General features: G+C 39.7%; 1 protein-coding gene across 1 annotated transcript in view; it reads left to right on the top strand.

Moving 5' to 3' along the window:
• tbc1d12a (TBC1 domain family, member 12a) overlaps window positions 1-20,485 on the top strand; it is a 28,008-nt gene extending 7,523 nt beyond the window's left edge. The window contains 13 exon segments of the mRNA XM_042501903.1: window positions 4,757-4,892; window positions 10,179-10,303; window positions 11,947-12,029; window positions 12,288-12,405; window positions 12,494-12,600; window positions 13,786-13,869; window positions 14,044-14,138; window positions 14,889-14,960; window positions 16,007-16,135; window positions 16,225-16,334; window positions 17,472-17,601; window positions 17,603-17,731; window positions 18,483-20,485. Of these exon segments, the coding sequence (XP_042357837.1) occupies window positions 4,757-4,892; window positions 10,179-10,303; window positions 11,947-12,029; window positions 12,288-12,405; window positions 12,494-12,600; window positions 13,786-13,869; window positions 14,044-14,138; window positions 14,889-14,960; window positions 16,007-16,135; window positions 16,225-16,334; window positions 17,472-17,601; window positions 17,603-17,731; window positions 18,483-18,554 (1,390 nt within the window). The 3' untranslated portion in view covers window positions 18,555-20,485.
• The last annotated feature ends 366 nt before the right edge of the window (window positions 20,486-20,851 follow it).

Below are 20,851 nucleotides of genomic sequence, written 5' to 3'. Positions count from 1 at the left end.
TAAATCACAAAATGAATTTAGATACTGCATGTGTGACAGCTGAAAGCAAACATGTAGTCTCCATCAGAGCTGTCCTTTAGCTGTTTCCTAAAAGAGCATGTCTCATTGTGTCGTGCACTGAGGGAGACGTCAGTTTTTTTATTTTATTGGTCTGTTTCTTTCTTTGATTGCACTCTGTGCCTCTGCCACAGTTACTGTCTTCCTCCAGCGTGACTGAGTTCTATGCAAATATTTGATTACAAGTAATAATTAGCAAACTGAGTGGAACTGCACCTTGACAGCGTTCCCGTAAAAGACATACAAGGAAGTGAAAGAAGGCTGAGAAGTGTTAAAGAGCCAGAGGGGTAATTCTTTCTATTTGATTAGTGACGCAGTGAAATCTGGAGTGACTGGCAGGTGTAGGAACATTTCTGTTTGTTAAATCTCCGTCTGTGTCGGGGCCTGGTTTTGATTTGGACGCGGGCCTCAGCAGCTGGCTTAAATGTCACGGCGTCTCAGAGGAAATCCAGACAGACGGAGAGGAACGGCGAGGAGAAAACAGCCCCGCTGGAAAACCTCCACGCTGGCTGTTTGCTTCATAGAGCTGAGTGTAGGTCAGGGAGGGTCAGAGGCAGAAAAAACAGAATCCACTTAACAAACACAATCAGGAATGCTACTTTATTTGAACTGCAACCATCAGCCTGAAGTGGTTTTACAAAACAAAACCTTCAACTTTTTCACTTCAGGCTTTTGTCTCTTGTTGAATTAACATTTTTGTGACTCAAAGTTTCAAGGTTCAATTTACACATCTGTAAAAAAATGGAAATTACAATGCTCCCATCCTACTTCTACTAACCCAGAGCTGAATACAGCTCTTAAATTAACAACAAAACAACACTGAAATGGCCTTGTACTAAAGAAACTGTTATTTCAGGAGCGGTTGATTAACCTCCACAGTTCAGCAACATTTGTACTGAGATTCTTACAAAGTGCCAACTGGTATCAGGTTTTATTGGAAGGACTCGCTCTAAAAACACTTTTCATTAAATGTTATTGTCACCAGTTTGGAAGTAGAATTACATAACAGCAAAGTTTGCCATTGAAACAGATCGGGACATCTTTAAGGGTGATGCAGGACAGGCAGGCAGCTACAGCGTTGGGAGAAATATGAATTTATTGTTGGAAATTGGGCTTTTCATAACTGTAAAAAGTGTAATGCAGACGGAATATTAGTATTTGTTTAGGCCGTTTCAAAGCATGACTGTTGTAGTACTTTTTGTGTCATCTTCTACATGCCGATGTCAGGGTGTGTCTTAGCTGGTCTTTTAGTTGCCTTGTTTGTAAGGTAAGAATACTAAGAAATAGATTTTTTGTATTTTTTTGGCATGTATTGTTAAATAGGTGCAAAATATGACTGGGGATGCGATCTAAAAGGGTTAAAAAGGATTTTTTCCCCGTCATTTCTTCTTCTAACATGGTGTCGCTCTGTAGTCTCATCTTTGCTGGCATTGTTTTTCGTCACAAAAATGCAGTTCATAAAGCAAACAAACTAAGCAGGAAGTTGGATCCACAGCTGCTGCCAAACCTGTCCGAACGTCATGACTCAGTGTCGAGAAAGGTGTTTATTCCAAAAAGAAAATAACAAGAAATGAAACTTCTATCACATAATTGAAAATTACAATCACATCATAAAAGCTTATAAAAAACAAACAAAAAAAATCAGCTGTCACTTACTTGGACGTCTTTGTGGTGAACAGACCTCCCCAAAAAAGACTCTTATCAACCCCATCAGCAAAGTCCCTTTCCAAATTTTATGATGTTAGTTCCTTTTAATAATTTACATTAATTTGCATGCTACATTCATGCTTGGGCATTAAATTAATCACATCCGTGATTCATTATTTACACACACACACACACACACACACACACACACTCACTCACTCACTCCCCACTCAGGGAATGAGTTTTGGTCCTATCACACACGTGTTCCCACTGTATCTGTTGCATTGTGTTTTAAAGCCACAGGTGTGCTGCTCAGGTGCCGGGAGAACAAGGCTGCTTCTGATCTGAGGGACGGCTTGATGTTACCGACACAAAGAGAGAATATTTTGTTTTACTTTTCACATGCTGGAGAATGAATAGTGACAACTAACACTACTTGTAGCTCTTTATCGTGTTTCCTAAAGGCAGATTTTATCTGTAATTGAGCATTTCAGCTGGAACGATCAGGGGTTTGGAGAAGCTGATACTGTAGCAGGTTCAGTTTTTGATCCTCTGTATTTGTGTGACCCTCAGGCTTCCCAAAATTATAACCAGAGAGTTTCATTCGATATCGACTATGACCAATTTGATTTAATTTGTTGTTTCTTGGTTTTTTTTTGCTATTTTTTTCAGTTCATTTTCTTGTTTTTTAGAAAAACAAACAAAAAATCCCTAATATCTTTCTAATTTATTGGGCATTTCTTGATAAGTTGCTCATGCCTTTACAAAACATATACCCAGGTTTCAAGGGGTTAATGAGCAGCCTCCTCCAGTTGGAAAAAACGTCTAAACGGCCACTGTGTGGAGAAAATAACTTCCTTTTTTCTATTCCTGATGTTGTTTCACACATTGCACAACTACAACAAGAACAAGAAAGCAGACGCCTTCTACTTCTTTTTCACGACATTTCAGAAGGAAAAATTGTTCTTTTGCTTCACTACATTTATCCAACAACTTTAGGTCTCTCACAAATTAAGATTTTTACATACAAAACATGAAGAGATGATAAAATATGTTTGTTTTTTTCCATAAGTTAAACCACCCAACATTTTGATACTTGTTGATTTTCCATGCAAAGCTGGGTTTTCTTTTAATAATGCTAATAATTATAATGTCGCTGTGTAAACTGGCAATTTGTGGATCCTGTGAGAACAGCGACATCACACCTGCATCTCGCACAGCGCGTGGTGTGTCATTACAGAGTTACACTGCCAGCTACTGGCCTGGCATGCATACAACAACATTTTTGGTGTTTTTTGCGAATCCGTGTAGAAGAGGATTGTTTTCACAATGTTATTATTTATGAACAAAGATTTTTTTTATCTTCATAACACAAAGGAAAGACTTTTATGTTTTTAGAGGGACCATTCTCATTCGTAACGTGGCCTTATACAGACACAGATATGGTGCGGTTGCTGCCCCCAGTGGTGGCTTAAAGGCGAGACCACTGTGTCCTCTCACTCTGCGATCGTACCTTATTTACAGAACGACGAAGCGGTAAAGTGGAGCGATATTCCTGCCATAAACAGGCAGCGTAAAAGGGGTTATAGAAAGAGAGACAGGGTACAGAAAACACATTTGCAAGATTGTCAGATAAAAAAGGTGCAATTCATAATGGAAAATAGGTGAAAATGATAAGGCTCTGCAAAAACGTAACGTCTACAAATGAATTCCTGAACACATATTTTACTGCTGAGACATCCAAGATGTGGAGCTGTAAAGAAATCGCTCATTTCTGACACTTCAATGGATTCTCGCTCACACATACAAACACTTGTGAGTGAAGAGCGTTGAACCCGCAGAGAGGAGGAATAATATTTACTTGGCTGTCTGCTTGGGTCACAGTGTTATGTGTGTGTGAGAGTGTGTGTGTCTACTTCCTTTTCATAATTCCTTCAGTTCCTCTCCCTCCTTCCCTCTTTCTCCCCCTGTTAGCTGACCAGCAAACTCTTCCACTAAAACGAATGTAAAACTGATGATCTGGCAGCTTTTTTCCTCCAGCGTCACTTTAAAAACTGCTGCAACTGCACGACTGCGGTCAGACTGATGATGAGGGATTAATTCACCACATTACGTCTTTACTCTTCATAACTGCTTTTCTTTTTTCAGTGTTTTTGAGGAACTGAATTTTTTTTTGCAGCTTTCGAGTCAGACTGTTTAAAAAAAACAAAAAAGGATCACACAAGGTATCATTTCTGTAAAACAGGCCAGTCTTGCTTTATTTATTTAGTTTTTTTGACCAATTGTTTTTATTTTCAACACAACTTGCAGGTATAGATCAACCAATAACTGCTGTCAAGACAGGTTAAATAAAAAAATAAAAAAACAATAACAACAGGACATTATAACAAAGAAAATACATATTCAACATTCTTTTAACAAATAAAATAAATTATAAATGTATGCATCTTATGATACAGACCTACTATTATGACAAAGACAGTAACAGATACAGAGAAGTAATGAAAAAGTCTGATGTGCAAAAATACTTGCTGTGCAACATAATGTCGTTGATTTGTCGACCAGCGGTGGAAAGGTGCAGCCAGGTGAGGCTGAGCAGATGTTGTGAGTTTTAGTCTGACCTGTTCTCTGGATCAAGTTTTTCCTCCCGTTGCTGTTAAAGAGACTCGTTTTAAGTTTTTTCTTTTATGTTACAATTTGCAGCTTCCTGTGTGGAGACAGCTTCCTGCAGCGATAAAATCATCCGCTCTCGAATTACATTTGGAGAAACAGGGAGGACTGCAACATCCATCTCAGTTTGGATGGGTCCCTGCTGCACACATGCTTTGGGATTTTGAGTCAGGGCTTTTTTCTACATAAACATCTATTCATCCAGTGAGGCTTTAAAGAAAATATGGGGGAAAAATAGTGTTTTGGCACAAGTTCCAGGAAAGATTTGTTATAGTCAGGATGCCAGCCTCTTTGAATTTAAGAAAATGTAAGAATATAGTTTAGTTTGCGTGAAGTCTGAGCAGATCAGCTGTAATAATGATTCCTTCTGTCTCTCTTTCAGGAGCCTGTTTTCTAGGAAATCCAAAGAGCCCAAAGCATCATCCCATAACGCAACAGGGTGGCGACTATTTGGCAAGACAGCAGCCAGAGAGGACGATCCACCTACAGACCCTGACTGCACGTTGTCCAGACAGCAGGTGGGTCCTTTAAACACACTGATATCATCATCATCTTGTCCATGATGGTGACATTTCTTGGTTCATGCTCTGCGTAAACAATGTCGGGTGACTGACAGTTGGAGCTCATGAAGTCTTGGATGGAAACTTTCCTCATTTAATCATCATCACAAAAGATGAACAGCTGTGTTAGGAAATATCTGGCGAGTCAAAGGTTCGAGACTGGTGATATAAATCTGAAGGATTGAAGTTAATTACAACTGCACTGTGTTTTTTATTAAGAAGCATTTTGTTATTTAACAGTGTAAATTAAACCAGTGCCATATTTTGGTTGGATTTCAAAACTACAGTGCCTTTTTTTTAGGCCATAACAGCTCTGATTCAGTGGCTGAGGCCCGTGTGTATCATAGTAATTAGCTATATACTAGTTCATATCAAAGTGATGGGAAAATATGGTGCCTTGGTTAAAAAAGACTGGTGTCTGATGGTCTTATTTTAGACCTGTAGTTTTGTTAGATTATCCAAGAGATTTTCACAGCCAATGCTGCCTCTCCTGTGAGACCCTAACAGAGAAAAGATGACAAAATAATAACTAAAATAGCAACAAGACGATGCCAGCATGATAAAGCATGCATTTGATTATACATAATACTGTGCAGAAGATGTAGAGCCAACTATTGTCTGCCAAATCTGGAAGGAGGCTGCTTTTATTTTTTGACAATGGAATACAGGTCAGATAAGAATCAGTGGGGTTTTACAGTAACCATGTTATTGCAGTGCACACTCCCAGGTTTAGCTTAATTTCTCTCACACTGGTTTCCTGTTTGCATGTAAACAAAGCAAGCAAATGAATGCTGCATTAAACCAGTACCTAGTGATGATTGATTAATTGTTGGTTCCAGCTTACCCGACGTGAGAATTTGCAGCTTTTCTCTCGTGTTAAAACTATAAACTGAAAAAGTTTGTGCTTTCAGACTGTTGATCAAACAGAAAAAAGACATTTGACGACATCACATTGTGCTCTTGCGACTAGTTTAGTATGCGTGACATTTATAATTGAGTAGATTTTTATGCTTAGTGGAAGATGAAGTCCAGATGCTGCATAGTATTTATGTGTGACCAAAGAAGTTAAAGCCTGCAAACACAGTTAAGTGCAGCGTGTCGTGAGATGTTTGGTTGGCCTGATGATGTGTGTGTTTGTGAGCCTGATGCTCCAGAGGCTGCAGAGGCTAATGCTGTTAGCCTGCATCTGTTTACATACAACATGGTGGCTGGAATGAGACTGTAAAATGGATTTACTGTGTGTGTGTGTGTGTCTGTGTGTGTCTGTGTGTGTGAGTGTATGTGGTCGCTAGGCAACTTCCACACACAGCCCGCAGCTGAGGATGCAGATTACTGCTCCCCCACCCCATCCCACCTCTACACACACACACACACCCACAATTCAACCCTCTATCCTCCACTTGCTGCGTTGTGTAAGGCCCTGCCAGCAAGGACACACATACACACTCAAACACACACAGCTGTTCCTCTCCTGTCATCTAGAGCAGGTGGTATCCTACACACACACACACACACACACACACACACACACACACTTTGCAGCAGCAGCTTCCTTCTCTCTGGTTGAATTTAATTAGATGAAGTTTGATTTTCGTATTAGATAAACACTGAAAACTGTGGCAGCAGCTGTGTCGCACTCTGAACAGTCCTTCAGATGGAGGCCTTGGCACCATCCCATCTTGCTGAAGTACACTTGATGAAGGCCGCAAATCCCTACTGTCCTTACTCCAGCTCCAGGGTGGACCTCTGGCCTCACTGTGTAGTGTGAAGGAGACAGAGGAGACAAACTGAGAGCTAACAGTGCCGTCTGACAGCCGCTGGCCTCTGCGCTCGCTGTGCTCACATGACAGCAGCCAGAGTCAGATGATTCATCAGGAAAGGAGCCGGCCAGATGTGGTTTAGCTTCAGTTAGTTGACACGTCAGACACAAAACTGTGGAGGAGAAGAAAGAGGAGGAGCAGCAGGATGAGGAGGGCTTTCTTCATTCAAACTATGTCCTTTGAATTCAGTTTGTGCAGCAACGCAGGGATTTGTTCAGAGGTCCTGAGGGACAAACAGGGAATACTGCAGAAAACTAAAATCCTAACTGTGATTCTGATCATGTGTAGTTCTCCTCATTATCAGCCTCCATGATTTATCCTAAACGTCATTTCTGTAGTTCTGTAGGCACATTTTTTCATCTTACTATGACTCCTCTGCTTGCATGGATGTAATACACTCTATAGCCAAAAGTATATGGACACCTCCGTTGACAGAAACCCACCAGAAACACACAACGAAAGGATACTACATAACCTGATTCCCAGGTACTAGAAGCCAAGAGGACTCATAAAGGTCTTTAGATAGTGGCTGTTTTTTATAGTTTGGTCAAGGCCCTGTTGGTCTTGCATTGCCAGACATATTTCATGCAGTGCCAGTGCTGGAGAGAGGTCTGACTGATCCCATCATAAACCTGCACATAGGGAAAAGACACTATGGGTTGTTTGTATTTTTTTTAACCAGTGGTACTCAGCTTATGCTCCACAAGCCAAATTTGAGATAGGGTGATTGGTGGCTCCAAAACCATTGTCTAATTCACAATAAAATAAACTGATTCTCACTGGGTACTGGGTAGTATACATGAGGTGCCAAAGTGCATAAAACAGCATCAAAAAAGCTTGTTCATCAAAAAGTACCAGAGGAGGATCCCCACACCTGCTGACAGAGGTCCTAGTTAAGCCCCTAGTGTCCTAATATCTTAGAAACGCCCTTAAATCCTAGAAACGTCATTAAGTCCTACAACTGTCCTTAAATCATAGAAATGTCCTGAAATCCTACAAATATACTAAAATCGTAGGAATGGTCAAAAACATGTATGGGGCAGCTGTGACTGCCCCTAGCCTTCTGTCATTTTGTGTCCCCCATGCAAAGCTAGTTGAGTATCCCTACTTTGAACCAATTACAATCGCCTTTTGCAGCGCTTTACCCAGGATGCAATGACAGTGCCCTTTGAAAATGGTGTTGGGAGGCGAGTGCTGACATTAAAATAGCTAAATCTTCACAAAACAAAACGCCATGTAGAGTGTTAAAAGACGTCTTGGCGTGAAGGTTGATACCTCGAAGGTCGTCTTGCAAAGTTCTAAAACGAAGTGTAGAGTCCGGCTATGCCAGGCTAGTTTCATGTAGTGCACTGGATTTTTAAAAACGACAGGAAGCATGTTACTGTTTGAGATAGGCAGCTAATGACAGGCTTCATACTCACAGTCTACATCCTGAGCAAGACTAAGGCCCCATGCGCCTCTGTGGTGGGAAATCCTAATACAACAGCATACAGTGATGTTTTAGATAACAGTGCTCTTTTAATCAAATGTTAACACTTTGTGTTTGTCTCTTTTAACATCACAGTGTCCCTGTGCAAAAAGCCAGCTCCATAAGTGAATAATTTTCCTAGTTTGATGTGGAAAAACTTAACTGGCGTACACACAGTCCTGACCTCAACCCCTTCCACCACCTTTAGGATGAACAGAGTGAGAGTCAGACCTGATCAGTATCAGTGTTGGACTTCAGTCATACTGTTGTGTCTTAATGGGAGCAAACCCATGCAGCCAGTATCTGGTGGAAAGACTAAAAACACAAAAATAGAGTCTATTATAGCTGCTCTTAAAGAAATACTGCAAGTGATTTTTTTTCCTTCTGCTTTCCACGTGCCGTTACGATAACCTCTGAAATCTTAACAATTCCAGTGTTTTCACTGATCATTTACAGAGCAGCTCTCCTGGTGCAGTTTACTGCATTAGTCACATGCTTTTATGCTATGACTTTCACTTTGTAGTAACACTGATGACAAAGCAGCACCAGTTGAATTTTCCAGCTGTAAAACCACAGAGTGAGTCTCCCTCTGCTGGTGGTGCTCAGACATCAGCGTATGAAAGGCTTGTTGTCTTGTTGACCTGCAGCTGTCCCTCCTGTGAATGAACTGTTTATTGTGCACTGCTTCAGCCGTTAGACCTCACATATATACAAGTACTCCTTCACACATGGACACACACATTGACATTCATTAAGCAGCCTAGATGGGCAGCATGTACATGCAAACATGCACTTAGAAACGCAGTTCACGCCACATACATGCTTAGTGGCTTTGATGGTGAAAGTGTGAGTTGTGAGTGCGCACACACACACACACACAAACACACACACATATGTACACACAGTCACCCAACAGATGGAAATTTATTCTGATTTTCTGCAGAGCTTTTCCTCCGACAAACCAGCGTCTTCTCTTTGTGCTGAAGCTGATGAACAATTGCTCTGTTTATAAGTGTGTGTGTGTGTGTGTGTGTGTGTGTGTGTGTGTGTGTGTGTGTGTGTGTGTGTGTGTGTGTGTGTGTGTGTGTGTTTGTTTGTGTAGGCCTGTTGTATAGCAGTTTGCTGATTGTGGTTTGGTATAACATGCCTATTGTTTAGTATTTACATAAGATAACAGAATATTTTGAGACAAAGAGATGTCTGAGCAAACACATTTTATAGTCAAACTTTAATAATAAAATACAGAAAATAACAATATTTTGAATAATTTCAGTTATTAAAATTAGAATTTATTTAAGCTTTTTAAGCACTTGACAGTGTTGACAGTGTTCATATGGAGTTTTGTATCGAGTGATTTTCCTTTCAGGTGGAGTTTGGCCAGTTGTCATTCAAATTTTAGTGTTAAAAATATAAAATGCATGTATTGTCTGAACTCTGTGAGGGTTCTTGTCCATGTTTGCATAAGAGCCGAAATTTATCAAGTTAATTTAAGACCTTGGAAACAACAGTTCCAAAAAATCTCACTACAAGGTTCTTTTTGTAGCTTTTCTGGAAAAGTTTTTCAAGGAATATGTCACCCACAAATGGATTGATTTATTAAGACTAGCTGATTTACAAATTTTGTGAGTGAAGTATTCCTTTTAAGATGCTCAGAAAATGTGGAAATTTGAACGTCTACAACACCATGACAACTTGGTAAACTCCATCTTCAGAGGAAGATTACTTGATACTAAAAATGGGGGTCTTGGTAAGTTGTTTAGGTCAAATATATATAACCTGAAGTGTGGAAATGAACGCCTGACTAAAACATCTATTCCTGCATTTAGCTGCTTTGCACTTACTGTCTGTGTATTTATCAGCATTCACGCTGATTTAAGAAACGTGTATTGAAGCTTGTGTAATAAGGCAGGATTTTGACTCTCTGTGACCGCCTCTGTCTTTGTTTAACGTCTTCAGGAGGAGGGGGAGAAGGACTCAGATGTGTCCTCGGTTCCTCAGCTTCCTCTGGCTGCAGGGAGGAGGAAGAACCTGGAGTTTGAGCCTCTTTCCACCACAGCTCTCATCCTGGAGGACCGGCCAGCGTGAGTACCAGTCAGACTCCATGTGGAGCCGAAATGTCCTCGTTCACTGGTCCAGTCTAGAGATTTGAGATATTGGGAGATTTGTTATCTGTTATATTTATTGCTAATGTTATTGTCAGCATTCAGCAGGAGTATATGACAGACTTTCAGATTGGAACATGTATTTTAACATCCTGACTATAATGATGCAGTTTAATAAGCATGCAAGAAGCCCCCATGAGGCTATATTGTTCAAAAAACAACATTCTTAGATAAATATTCTTATATTCTTACCTTCAGCAGGATGAAAATGTTTGCCCTAAGCCCACGTAGTAACCTAAATCAAAAGAGCTTATTCCCTGTATGATGGTGCATTTTAGGACATTTCAGAATCAACTGTTTTTTTTCCTCTTTTCAGTTCAAGGTGGATTTCATCATTCATAGTTTCAATTTGGCATAAATGCTTTGGATCTGCAATTTAGCCAAAAAAAAGATTTGCCAACTAATTTATTAATCAATTAAATGTTTAAAGCAAAAGGTCCAAACATAATCTTGTACATGAGGAAAAAGGCAACACCTGCACGCTTACTTCACGTCAAACAAACTAATTTAAGACAACGTTTCGATCCTGCTTGAATCTGCGTCAGGTCAGATTTTTGACCCAGGATCAAAACGTTAAAGTAAAACTGAAATAAGCTTGTGTGGCATGGAGTGAGTTTGCAGGCATTGCCTTTGTCCTTGTGTCTGTGTTTTTTGGTGGCCTTGCATCTACATGATACTACTACTACATGAACTACACTCTTTCAGTCTTTTTCCAACTTCTCACTTTTGGCAGTTTCTTGTTGTTCTTAAATCGATGGACAAAACTTTCACACACCTGAGAGTCGACAGGTTTATATGAGAAGTCGATGGCCTTGCTACACTTAAAATAATAGAACATTTATTGGGAATACAAACAATATTTAGGAGACCTTCAATAGGTTATGCAGATAGCAGTTCTTTGTGTCTCCTTGTTGTTCCTAGTTCAAAGTAAACTCAATATTTTCTTCAGTTTTCAGAGTTAGTGACTGGAAAATTGAGTTTGCTATTTTTCACAATTTTGTGACTTTTTATAGACCAAACAAATAATAATTTAATTCTTGAATAACTGGCTGCCTTTTGGATTAGTCTGTAGGCGTAACATTTAACATGATGCAAATTCAGCCTGTTTTCTCCCAGCATGTACAACGTTCTGCAGTCAGAAATCTCCTGCATGTTTGTGTATAAACTATATTTTCTGATCCAAACAAACCAGCTTCTAGTCTCAGGTGTAAGTCCTGATATGCAGCCGTTCTGTGTGCTGTACATTTAAAATATTTTAGATTTTAGTAACTTAACATCAGGTTGAAAACTAGTATTTTGCTGCTGTCTTTAGTTGAAAGTTTCACGCCTGTTTCACACCTCCCAGTGATGCTGGATTTAGGCAGAAGTGTGCTCTGTTGTCCCTGTAACTCTGCAACAGGCCACTCAAGGTAACTTAAAGTACATCTGTACCTCTCTGCAGCAAGATTGACAGTGAAAGACAAGATTTTCAGGAGGTGTTAAGTTGCTCTTTAAAGTGTAAAGTGGCGGCTTGCCTGTGTGCCCGTCTGTCTGTCTAACTTCCCCTTTTTTCTGCCTTTCAGGAACCTACCTGCCAAATCTCTGGAGGAAACTCAGCGGCACAAAATGGAGTACGAGGAGATGGTGGCAGGAGCTAAGAGGAGAGGTAAACACACACATAGTAAAAGAGCTAACTGTAACCAGCGTCTAAAATTACCTCTTTGCTTCATTTGCCAAAACTAAACAAAGCTTTTCCTGGAAAGGACAATGTGAGATTTGAAGCAGAGCCATTGTTCTGCTGCGATTCGATTGGCTCAGGCAGATATACAGTAGACAGCAGGGACAAAGTTTTTCAACAGGAAGACCAAATGTAACCCAAACGAAGTACCGTCTCACTCAATGTCCTTATTTCTCTCTCCCTCAGAGATGAAGGAGGCCCAGAGGAAGAAGCGTCAGATGAAGGAGAGGCACAGGCAGGAGGACATCATCTCCAACGCCATGGTCGTGTGGAACAACGAGATCCTGCCGCATTGGGACACCATGTACGTCTCCACAGCTGTGTGTGTCCTATTCAGTGTGTGCGTTGTGCAGCCTGATTATTTTGCTCATTGTGTGTTTGTGTGTGTGTAGGAAGGGAACGAGGCGCGTCAGGGAGCTCTGGTGGCAGGGACTTCCTCCCAGTGTCAGAGGAAGAGTGTGGAGCCTCGCCATCGGCAACGAGCTCAACATCACACCAGGTACAAACGGATACACACACGAACATTAATGACATTTTCGAGCCAAACCAACAATGAAATGTAATTATGCTTTAATGTACCAAAACCTGATATATCTTCTCCCTCTGTGCCTTAAAGCTCAGTTACTGTCTAAAAACACATCAGTGAGCCGCGCTGATGCACTGGGTGACATGTTCCTTCACTGTCATGAAAACACACCCTTTTAATTTATTTCGACTCAATCCCTCATACATCCTCCTGCCGCCATAGATGCTCACTAGCAAACTATTTTGTCCTGTTTAGTTTCTAAAAACTACAGTGAGCAGGTGTTTGAGGAAACAACAGATTAGAAATGAAACTGTGTGTTTTTAAAAAAGTACGTCTTCAGTAGGAACCAATGATCTTGGAGCTGAGAGCCACAGACAGGAAGTCTTGAAACACAGTTAATACATTTTTGATTTTTGTACATGGATTTGTTGATTAACAAAAAGTATAGAACCAGACTTATCCCTTAATTATAATATTTAATTAAGAATATAATTGTGATTCTGATTAAGTCTGTAATGATAACTACTTTTAGTGGACAATTTATAGTCCCAAAAATGATTGTGATAAACAGCTTTATTGTCATTTTTGGACCTTTTTTTATACTACTGAGATAATAATAAAATAGCACAGTAATGTCTTTCAAAGAGAAATTAACTTTGAATCTTTAAGAATATTTAGACATTTGATATTGAAAAATGCCTTGATGTCAACTGCACTTTACCTGGTTGACTGTGTGTGTGTGTGTGTGTGTGTGTGTGTGTGTGTGTGTGTGTGTGTGTGTAACGGCACAGACAGCAGAAAAGAGGATAGAAATAGCATGACCCGTAACTAAATCAGAATATTTGTCCGAGACTTTTTTCTCTCTTCATTTGTGTTAAATGCTGTGAAAAATGCTTGTGAGCTGCGTCCAAGTCTTACAGTGGTCGAGAAAACCCTGCTGCTTATTCTGGAGTCATGTTAGCTAAAATTTTGGTGACGTTGCTATGTAAACAAACACACGTGTAAACATAAGCATGATAACGTATGATATATGATAAATTTGAAATTCTAAATGTGTAAAGTGTTTCAATGTGTGTGTCTGTCACACGGCGTTATGACAGCCAGGCTCAGTTACTGTCTTTTCAGTGTCTCATGGGTTGTGTTTCTGTCTTTGTGCAGAGCTGTATGAGATCTTCCTGTCCAGAGCCAAAGAGAAGTGGAGGAGTTACAGTGAAACCAGTTCAGTCAACGACAGTGAGAGCGGTACGACACACACAGCACCGGTCTGAACTCCAAAAAACTCAAACAAGCTGTTACATTAAATACTTAATGACATGAATATTCAGGTTGTAAATGAGCCTCCACGGTCGAAAATGTACCGTGAGATAAAAGTTAAAAACAGAAACTTGGAAAGGTTTTCTTGTGTTTTCCTGTCAGACGGAGGAGCGTCTCTGGCTGACAGAGAGTCCAGTCTGGACCTCATCAAACTGGACATTTCCAGAACCTTCCCCTCTCTCTTCATCTTCCAGAAGGTATTTGATCTCTAACAGGCGCAGTGTTTCAGCTGTCTGCAAGTTTGAAGTTTAGAAGTTAGAAAGTTTTGTCTGTCTGTCTGAGGGTTAAAGAACCACACCACGTGCTTACAGCTTAATTATAAACAACCGTATCCCAATCCGTGAAAGTGGTGTCATAATTTTTTGATAAATCATAATGGTGTCATTTCATTTTAGTATGCTTTCAAAATCAACTCCAAGAGAATTGAGACTTTGTCAGCATAGCTAATGCATCCTAATGAAACACATGCCTGCACTGTTTTTGTTCATTTTAGAGTTTTAATCGTACTTACGTCAGGGACCCATCTTTAAATCCCTCCTGGTGGTGCGTTAATATGCCACCTACTATAGCACTATTTTTCTATGATGTTTAAAAATTCAACAGGGAATATAAATAATAAAAGAGTGAAAGATAGCCGTATTAAAAAGTTAAGTATACACTATCATTTGATGACGGGAGCAGGAAGACAAAAAGTATAAAGTAGAGAAGTAACTGCAGAGTAGCGACACTTTAATGAGAAAAGGCTTTACTGCTAAGGTTACATTAAGGGTTAGGTTAAGGTTTGGCATCGGACATGCAGTTAATCGTCAGAATGTTTTCTTGATCTACGTCCACTGTTGCTCTATTAGTATTTCTTACTGTGTATGAATCTGCCTCCACTCATCACAGTCTTCGTCCTCCTCCACCTGTTAGTTTATTTATTTTAACTCTCTCTTTTCTGTCTGCAGGGTGGTCCCTACCACGACCTCCTCCACAGTGTGCTGGGAGCTTACACCTGTTACAGACCGGACATTGGCTACGTGAGTTTGCTTTTCCTCTGACTTCAAAATGATTATAGTTCATGTATAGTTGTTTATAGACAGAGCGGTATTCGATTTTTATTAGATAGCTTTGGAGATGCACGATATTAGATTTTTTTTAATACCAATTTCCATCCAGATATTGATATATCCAACTTTTTTCCCACCAATTTGAATCATTATCAAGTTTGCTCTGTTGTGGAATTAACATAATATTATGCCTACTGTTATCGTGATGGCTAACCAGCAGATGGAGACATAGAATATAATGCTTTTCAGGGTATGTGATATTCATTCATCGAGCAAAATAAGAAAAATACGTCAACTTAGGATTGATATTTTGTACAAGCTCACTTTGTCAATTAAAAAGAAATTATTAAAGAAAATTATTATTGTGCATCCCTAGATGAAATACTTAGCACTTTATTGCAGTCAAAATGAAATATTGATATAATTAAATATATATAATTGTTTACAAAATTACAAAAGGTGAGATTGAGAAACTAAGGCCGAACAACAAACAAAAACACATTTACTTGCACAGAAGGAGAACACAGTACAAAAAAAGGCAACTCAAACCTGCAGCTTACAAACATTTGTACACATACTTAAATGAACCAAAAAGGACACAGAGCCTAACAAAAATGATCAGATTTATTACACAAAGAAACCACAGAAAGGTCTGTGTGCTGAGGACAGAACTGAGGTGCTGCTGTTACGGGGCTGCTGGGAACTAAGGCGTTTTAAAAGGCAGGATGTTGTGAATGAACCAGTCAGCAGAAGATAGTCCCTGTTCGGTCACAAATTCGGTCCAGTCACAAAGAGAGGTCGACACTGAAAGATCCTCATGGGAACAGAGCACACACTCTCACACAAACACAGATGATATCAAAATGTGTCCAAGGTTGTAACACAATCATGTCAGATTTTCAAAACCAAATGTCATCTTTTATATTAAAGAGATCATTCTTGCTGCAAACATTAATTAACACACTCACTGTCCGTTTCTGTGCTGATCTGGAATCTGTGCTGTCGTGGTGTTTCAGGTCCAGGGCATGTCATTCATCGCTGCTGTGCTGATCCTCAACCTGGAGGAGGCCGAAGCCTTCATCACCTTCGCCAACCTGCTCAATAAACCCTGTCAGATGGCCTTCTTCAGAGTCGACCACGAGCTGGTACTCACAAAGACACAATAAGCGTTATTTAAATTGTTTACTTAGGAAGCTTTCCTTCATCGTCTCTTCACTGTCTCTGTCTGTGTCAGATGTTGAAGTACTTTGCAGCCTTTGAGGTTTTCTTTGAGGAGAATCTGCCTCGTCTCTTCAACCACTTCCAAACCAACAACCTGACCCCTGACCTCTATCTGATCGACTGGTGAGTCATTAAACATTCCCTTCACTTCAGTCAGCAGCAAGACACGAGAGCTTGGGTGATCTTGAGGAGTTGTTGCATTTATTCACTGACAAACAGCCTAAACTGTGAAAAAGAGAGGCAGCAGGAGCGCTTCTGGTGTCCCTCAAACCACCGGTGCACGTGGAGGGGAATACTTCAAAAAAAATAGCAGTATAACAGATCAAGGTCCAGGCACTCAGGTTGGTGTGAAGAACATAAAAGGCCTTAAATTCATTCAACACATAAAAAACCCTATTTGAACTACTAGTATTTTTTCTAAAATGTTCACACCACGCACTGTTACTTAACCTCACTCTCTGCTCGCTGCAGCCTCACCATCACACACACACATACATGCTCGCTCTTTCTTTTGCGCTCACTCTCTCTCGCTACTCATGCACTGAAATGACACACCAGAAATCTGCGTTATGATTGGGTTCGGTAGGTACCGGTCGTTTAGGACTGTTTCGGTACCCAGCCCGACTTCTAAGATGCACTCTTCCTTCTGTGCTGTAATTCGGTTGGTGGATGTAGCTCGGTAGACAGAAAATAGCTCCTACTTGAAACTGCTCACAACAAGTTCTGGGGATTATCATGAGTCGTTGGGTCATGATTTCTGGACAGAGACATTGCTGTCAGATGTATTTTTGGCGCTTTAAGCACCACAAGCTGAGCGCCATCCAGTTCCATTAAATTGGAGAGAAGACCGAAATCTCCACGGCCGATATCTCCAACACTCGCCAACTCACACACCAAAACAATCTAGACTGATGAACAGCACTACACGTAAGAGAAGAAGAATATATATATTTTTATTGGGGTGAACTGTAACTTTAAAATTGTTTTCACTAAGTTGATAGCTGAGACAGAGAACACGGTGATATGAAAAATTAAAAAGATATTTTGCACAAAATTGAGATGGTGTTAATGCATTCACAGTTGAAGTTAGATACATATACAGATACATATACAGTGGCTAAAAGACACAGATTCAGCTGTGAATGTAGTACACAAAAAAAGATGAATTTCAACTCACCTTTATTCTCTTTTCATTGAATTTCCACATTTGAGAGAGCCTTTGATTTTGTGAAGTAAAAGTATGTTTCTGTCTTTGTGCAGGATCTTCACTCTGTACAGTAAGTCCCTCCCTCTGGACGTGGCGTGTCGGGTTTGGGACGTCTTCTGCCGGGACGGGGAGGAGAGTTTGTTTCGGACGGGGCTGGGTATCCTGCGTCTGTTTGAGGACGTCTTTGCTGCAGATGGACTTCATCCACATCGCTCAGTTCCTGACCCGCCTGCCGGAGGACCTGCAATCGCACACACTGTTCACCGCCATGGCCAACACTCACATGATCAGCAGGAACCGCCGCTGGGCTCAGGTCAGCATCGTTCAGCACTTTGAAAAAGTAGAGAAAAGTCAATGTTTAACTCTTTGAAACGTGAGAAAATTGGTGTGATTTTTTTTTTCAAAAAGATAGGAAGAACTCAACAAGCATCTTAACGAGACATCGGCCAAAATGAGCTGAAACGAGAATAAAAATAAGACGTTAACGCACTCACTCACTCGCAATTCAACTTTTTAAGACTGAGTGCTGAATCCTCAAAGTTTGATATTGCCAAATGTGCCAAAATCAGAGTGCTGACCTGATCTTGACTCCAAAATTTATAAAAATGTGAAAAAATGTTTTTTAAAAAATCAACAGAAAATAAACAAAAAAGTCAACAAGAAAACGACCTAGAAAGTGCTGAAAATAAAGAATATGTATTAATTTTTAAAACAGATTTTGTTTTATTTGTCTGTAACATACTTTTAAATATAATATTATTATTAATATAAATATACTTTTCTGTACATTTTTTTGGAAGGTTTTTTACAATAATCCTCCCCTATTTTTTAAAACTAATTGTTAGGTATTTTCTTATCACCTACTAATTTCTTGCAATTACATTTCATTGACATTTCTTGCCACGTTGGTCATTGCCTGTTTCTCTCATGTTTTTGCTCAGGTTTCAAAGAATCAAATAGCTTGTGAAAAGTGTTTAAAAGCAGCACAAGAAAACTGATGTCGAAGGTTTTAAAAAGGGTTAATTGTTAAAAATTAAAAGTTAATTATCTCTGTTCTCTCTCAGGTGTTCGCTGCATTGATGAAGGACGGAAATAAAGAGACGGACAAAAACGCCAGCCCGGCCCTGAGAAGCTAACACTAGCTCACCTTGACGCTAACGCCACCTCTCTTCAAACTAATCGTCGAGCTGTGAAGGCTGAAGCTCGGCTCGCCGGCCGTGAGAGGCTCGCTGTGAAGCTTCAAGCTACGTAGCCTGAAACTCTCGCTGCAGAGGCACTGCTACGAAGCTTGAAGTGAAAATGGGCCCGCTGAGGAGGAGGAGGAAGCTGAACTTTTGGGGACAGAGACGAGCTGTTAGTCAGGCGACGGAGGAATCTGCGCTGGAGCCAGTGGCCGGTTAGTGCTAAACTTCAGCAACCATTGTCAGTATTTCACCAGACTAATTTTGGAGAAGCAGTGTCACTATTTGAGCAGCCTGCTAAAGCTGGAAAATTAAAACTGACTTCCAGATGATATTCTGTGTTTTCCTCTGCCGGCTGAGAGCAAAAACTCACTCGCGTGTGGAAACTCTGCCTCCCCGTCGGGACTTTAAACACCACTAACACCGAGCATTGCGCCCTGTGTAATTCTCAAAGACTCAAATTCTAATTTTCGGTGCTAATGATTTTCTAAAGGCTTCAGAAAGACCTCTGTGGTTTAATTATTAATGTAGGTCCTTGTGGTTTTAAGTTCACACTATTATTAATTTGCTGCATATTTTTTTAGCTTGAACTCTGGATCTAAAAAAAAAGATGGGAATCTGCAGAAGCATGGCTGATGATATATTAGCTGATAAATTAGGCTCCCACTTTAACCACGTAGCTTTTTAAAAATGTTCATCCAAGGCAAAAAAAACCCAACAGAATATGGGAAGTTTGGTTGAGAAGAAAACATTTTGTATAATGTAGTGTTTCTAATAATTATTAAGGAATCAAACAATACACATCTCATTAGTGATCCTAATCAAGTACAAGCAGACTTAATATTTTGTGATTTTGATGTTTTTACAGGAAATTATTTATTCCATAGTCCACTGGGCTCAAGAAGTCTTTTCTACGTGTGTTAGATACTTTAAAATATTATCCTGAATATCAAAATCAAACTGTTTTAATGGCAGAAAATTAGTGATGGTGGATATAGAAACCCACTGTCGTCGTTAGTGTTCAACCAGACCGATTTTTAGATGTTTAAAGAGTCTTTATCCTGTTAGTTCTGCTGGTAATTCATCAATTCAAGAAATGGTGATTAACAGTAGTGTCAGATTCTGATGTATGGGTCAAAATTTTGGGAGCGTGGGGACATCGCAGTTTTCAATCAGTGTTCAAGGATCCAGATTTACCCTCAGAGCACTTTATATATGCAGCACTGAAGCTACATTTGAAACACTGGCTTTCAGAGGTGCAAAACTACACTGAGCGAGCTCAAACTAAATGAACAGGGCATTAAGTGCCTCATTGTTTCCTCTCTCAGTGGTTAGAGGGAAATAAACTAGACGACCAAGCTTGCCATTTAGAGCAGATTAGATAGAAACATGTAGGTTAAACATCGAGCAGATATACCGGCTTTGCTTATTTTGGCTTTGCAGCTTTTACGCGTCTTAGCTTAAGAATGAAGCTTTTTTAGTCTTTGCAGCAGAAACTTTTCTCACTTGTTTCATCGTTTGTGAAAATGCAAAAATACGTTTCAGAAACTTATATTGACGAACAACGCTAAAAAAAATGCCTGCACACTTTATAGTATTTCCATATACGGAAGTTAGAGGTGGTATTTTTAATGAATTGCCCTGGGAGATATTTCAGTATAACATAATACCTTCTTCAGAACTTCAGATTCTGCCTCAATGCAACTTTTTAAAACTTTCCACTGTTGTCATGTTGAGTTCAGAGTCGGCTGCTGACCTCGCCGCACATGCTGATAAACTGCCCCCTCTGTTTACAGGCTGAAACAATTTGTCAATTAATCAATTAGACGAGCAACAGCTCTTTTGATAATTAATTAAGAGTAACATTCTCTGATCCAGCTTCTTAAATGTAACATTTTTCTGCTTTTCTTCATATGATATTATTATGAAATTAATTCTGGACAAAACAAAACATCTTCTGACATCTCTGTATATGGCTACTAACGATAGTGTTAATTATCGATTAAGTGATGTCTTCAAATTTATTTTTTGGATGCCACCAGCATCTTAATGTCATAGAAACTAAAAAAAAATGCAAATATTCACATTTGGGAGGCTGAAACCTGCAAAGTGTTTTGCTAAAAAAAAGATTAATTGTCAAAATAATTGTAAATTAATAGTTTTCACAGCTGGAACAGTTAGTCAGAAAATCCATTCGTCGTTAAGAAAATATTTGCAAATTATTTGATAATGAAAATAATCGTTAGTTAGCA

The sequence above is a fragment of the Plectropomus leopardus genome, chromosome 15 (assembly GCF_008729295.1).
Source record: "Plectropomus leopardus isolate mb chromosome 15, YSFRI_Pleo_2.0, whole genome shotgun sequence".
Lineage (NCBI taxonomy): Eukaryota > Metazoa > Chordata > Actinopteri > Perciformes > Serranidae > Plectropomus > Plectropomus leopardus.
Note: the sequence above shows the minus strand (reverse complement) of the source record. Positions and strands in the feature narration are given on the sequence as shown.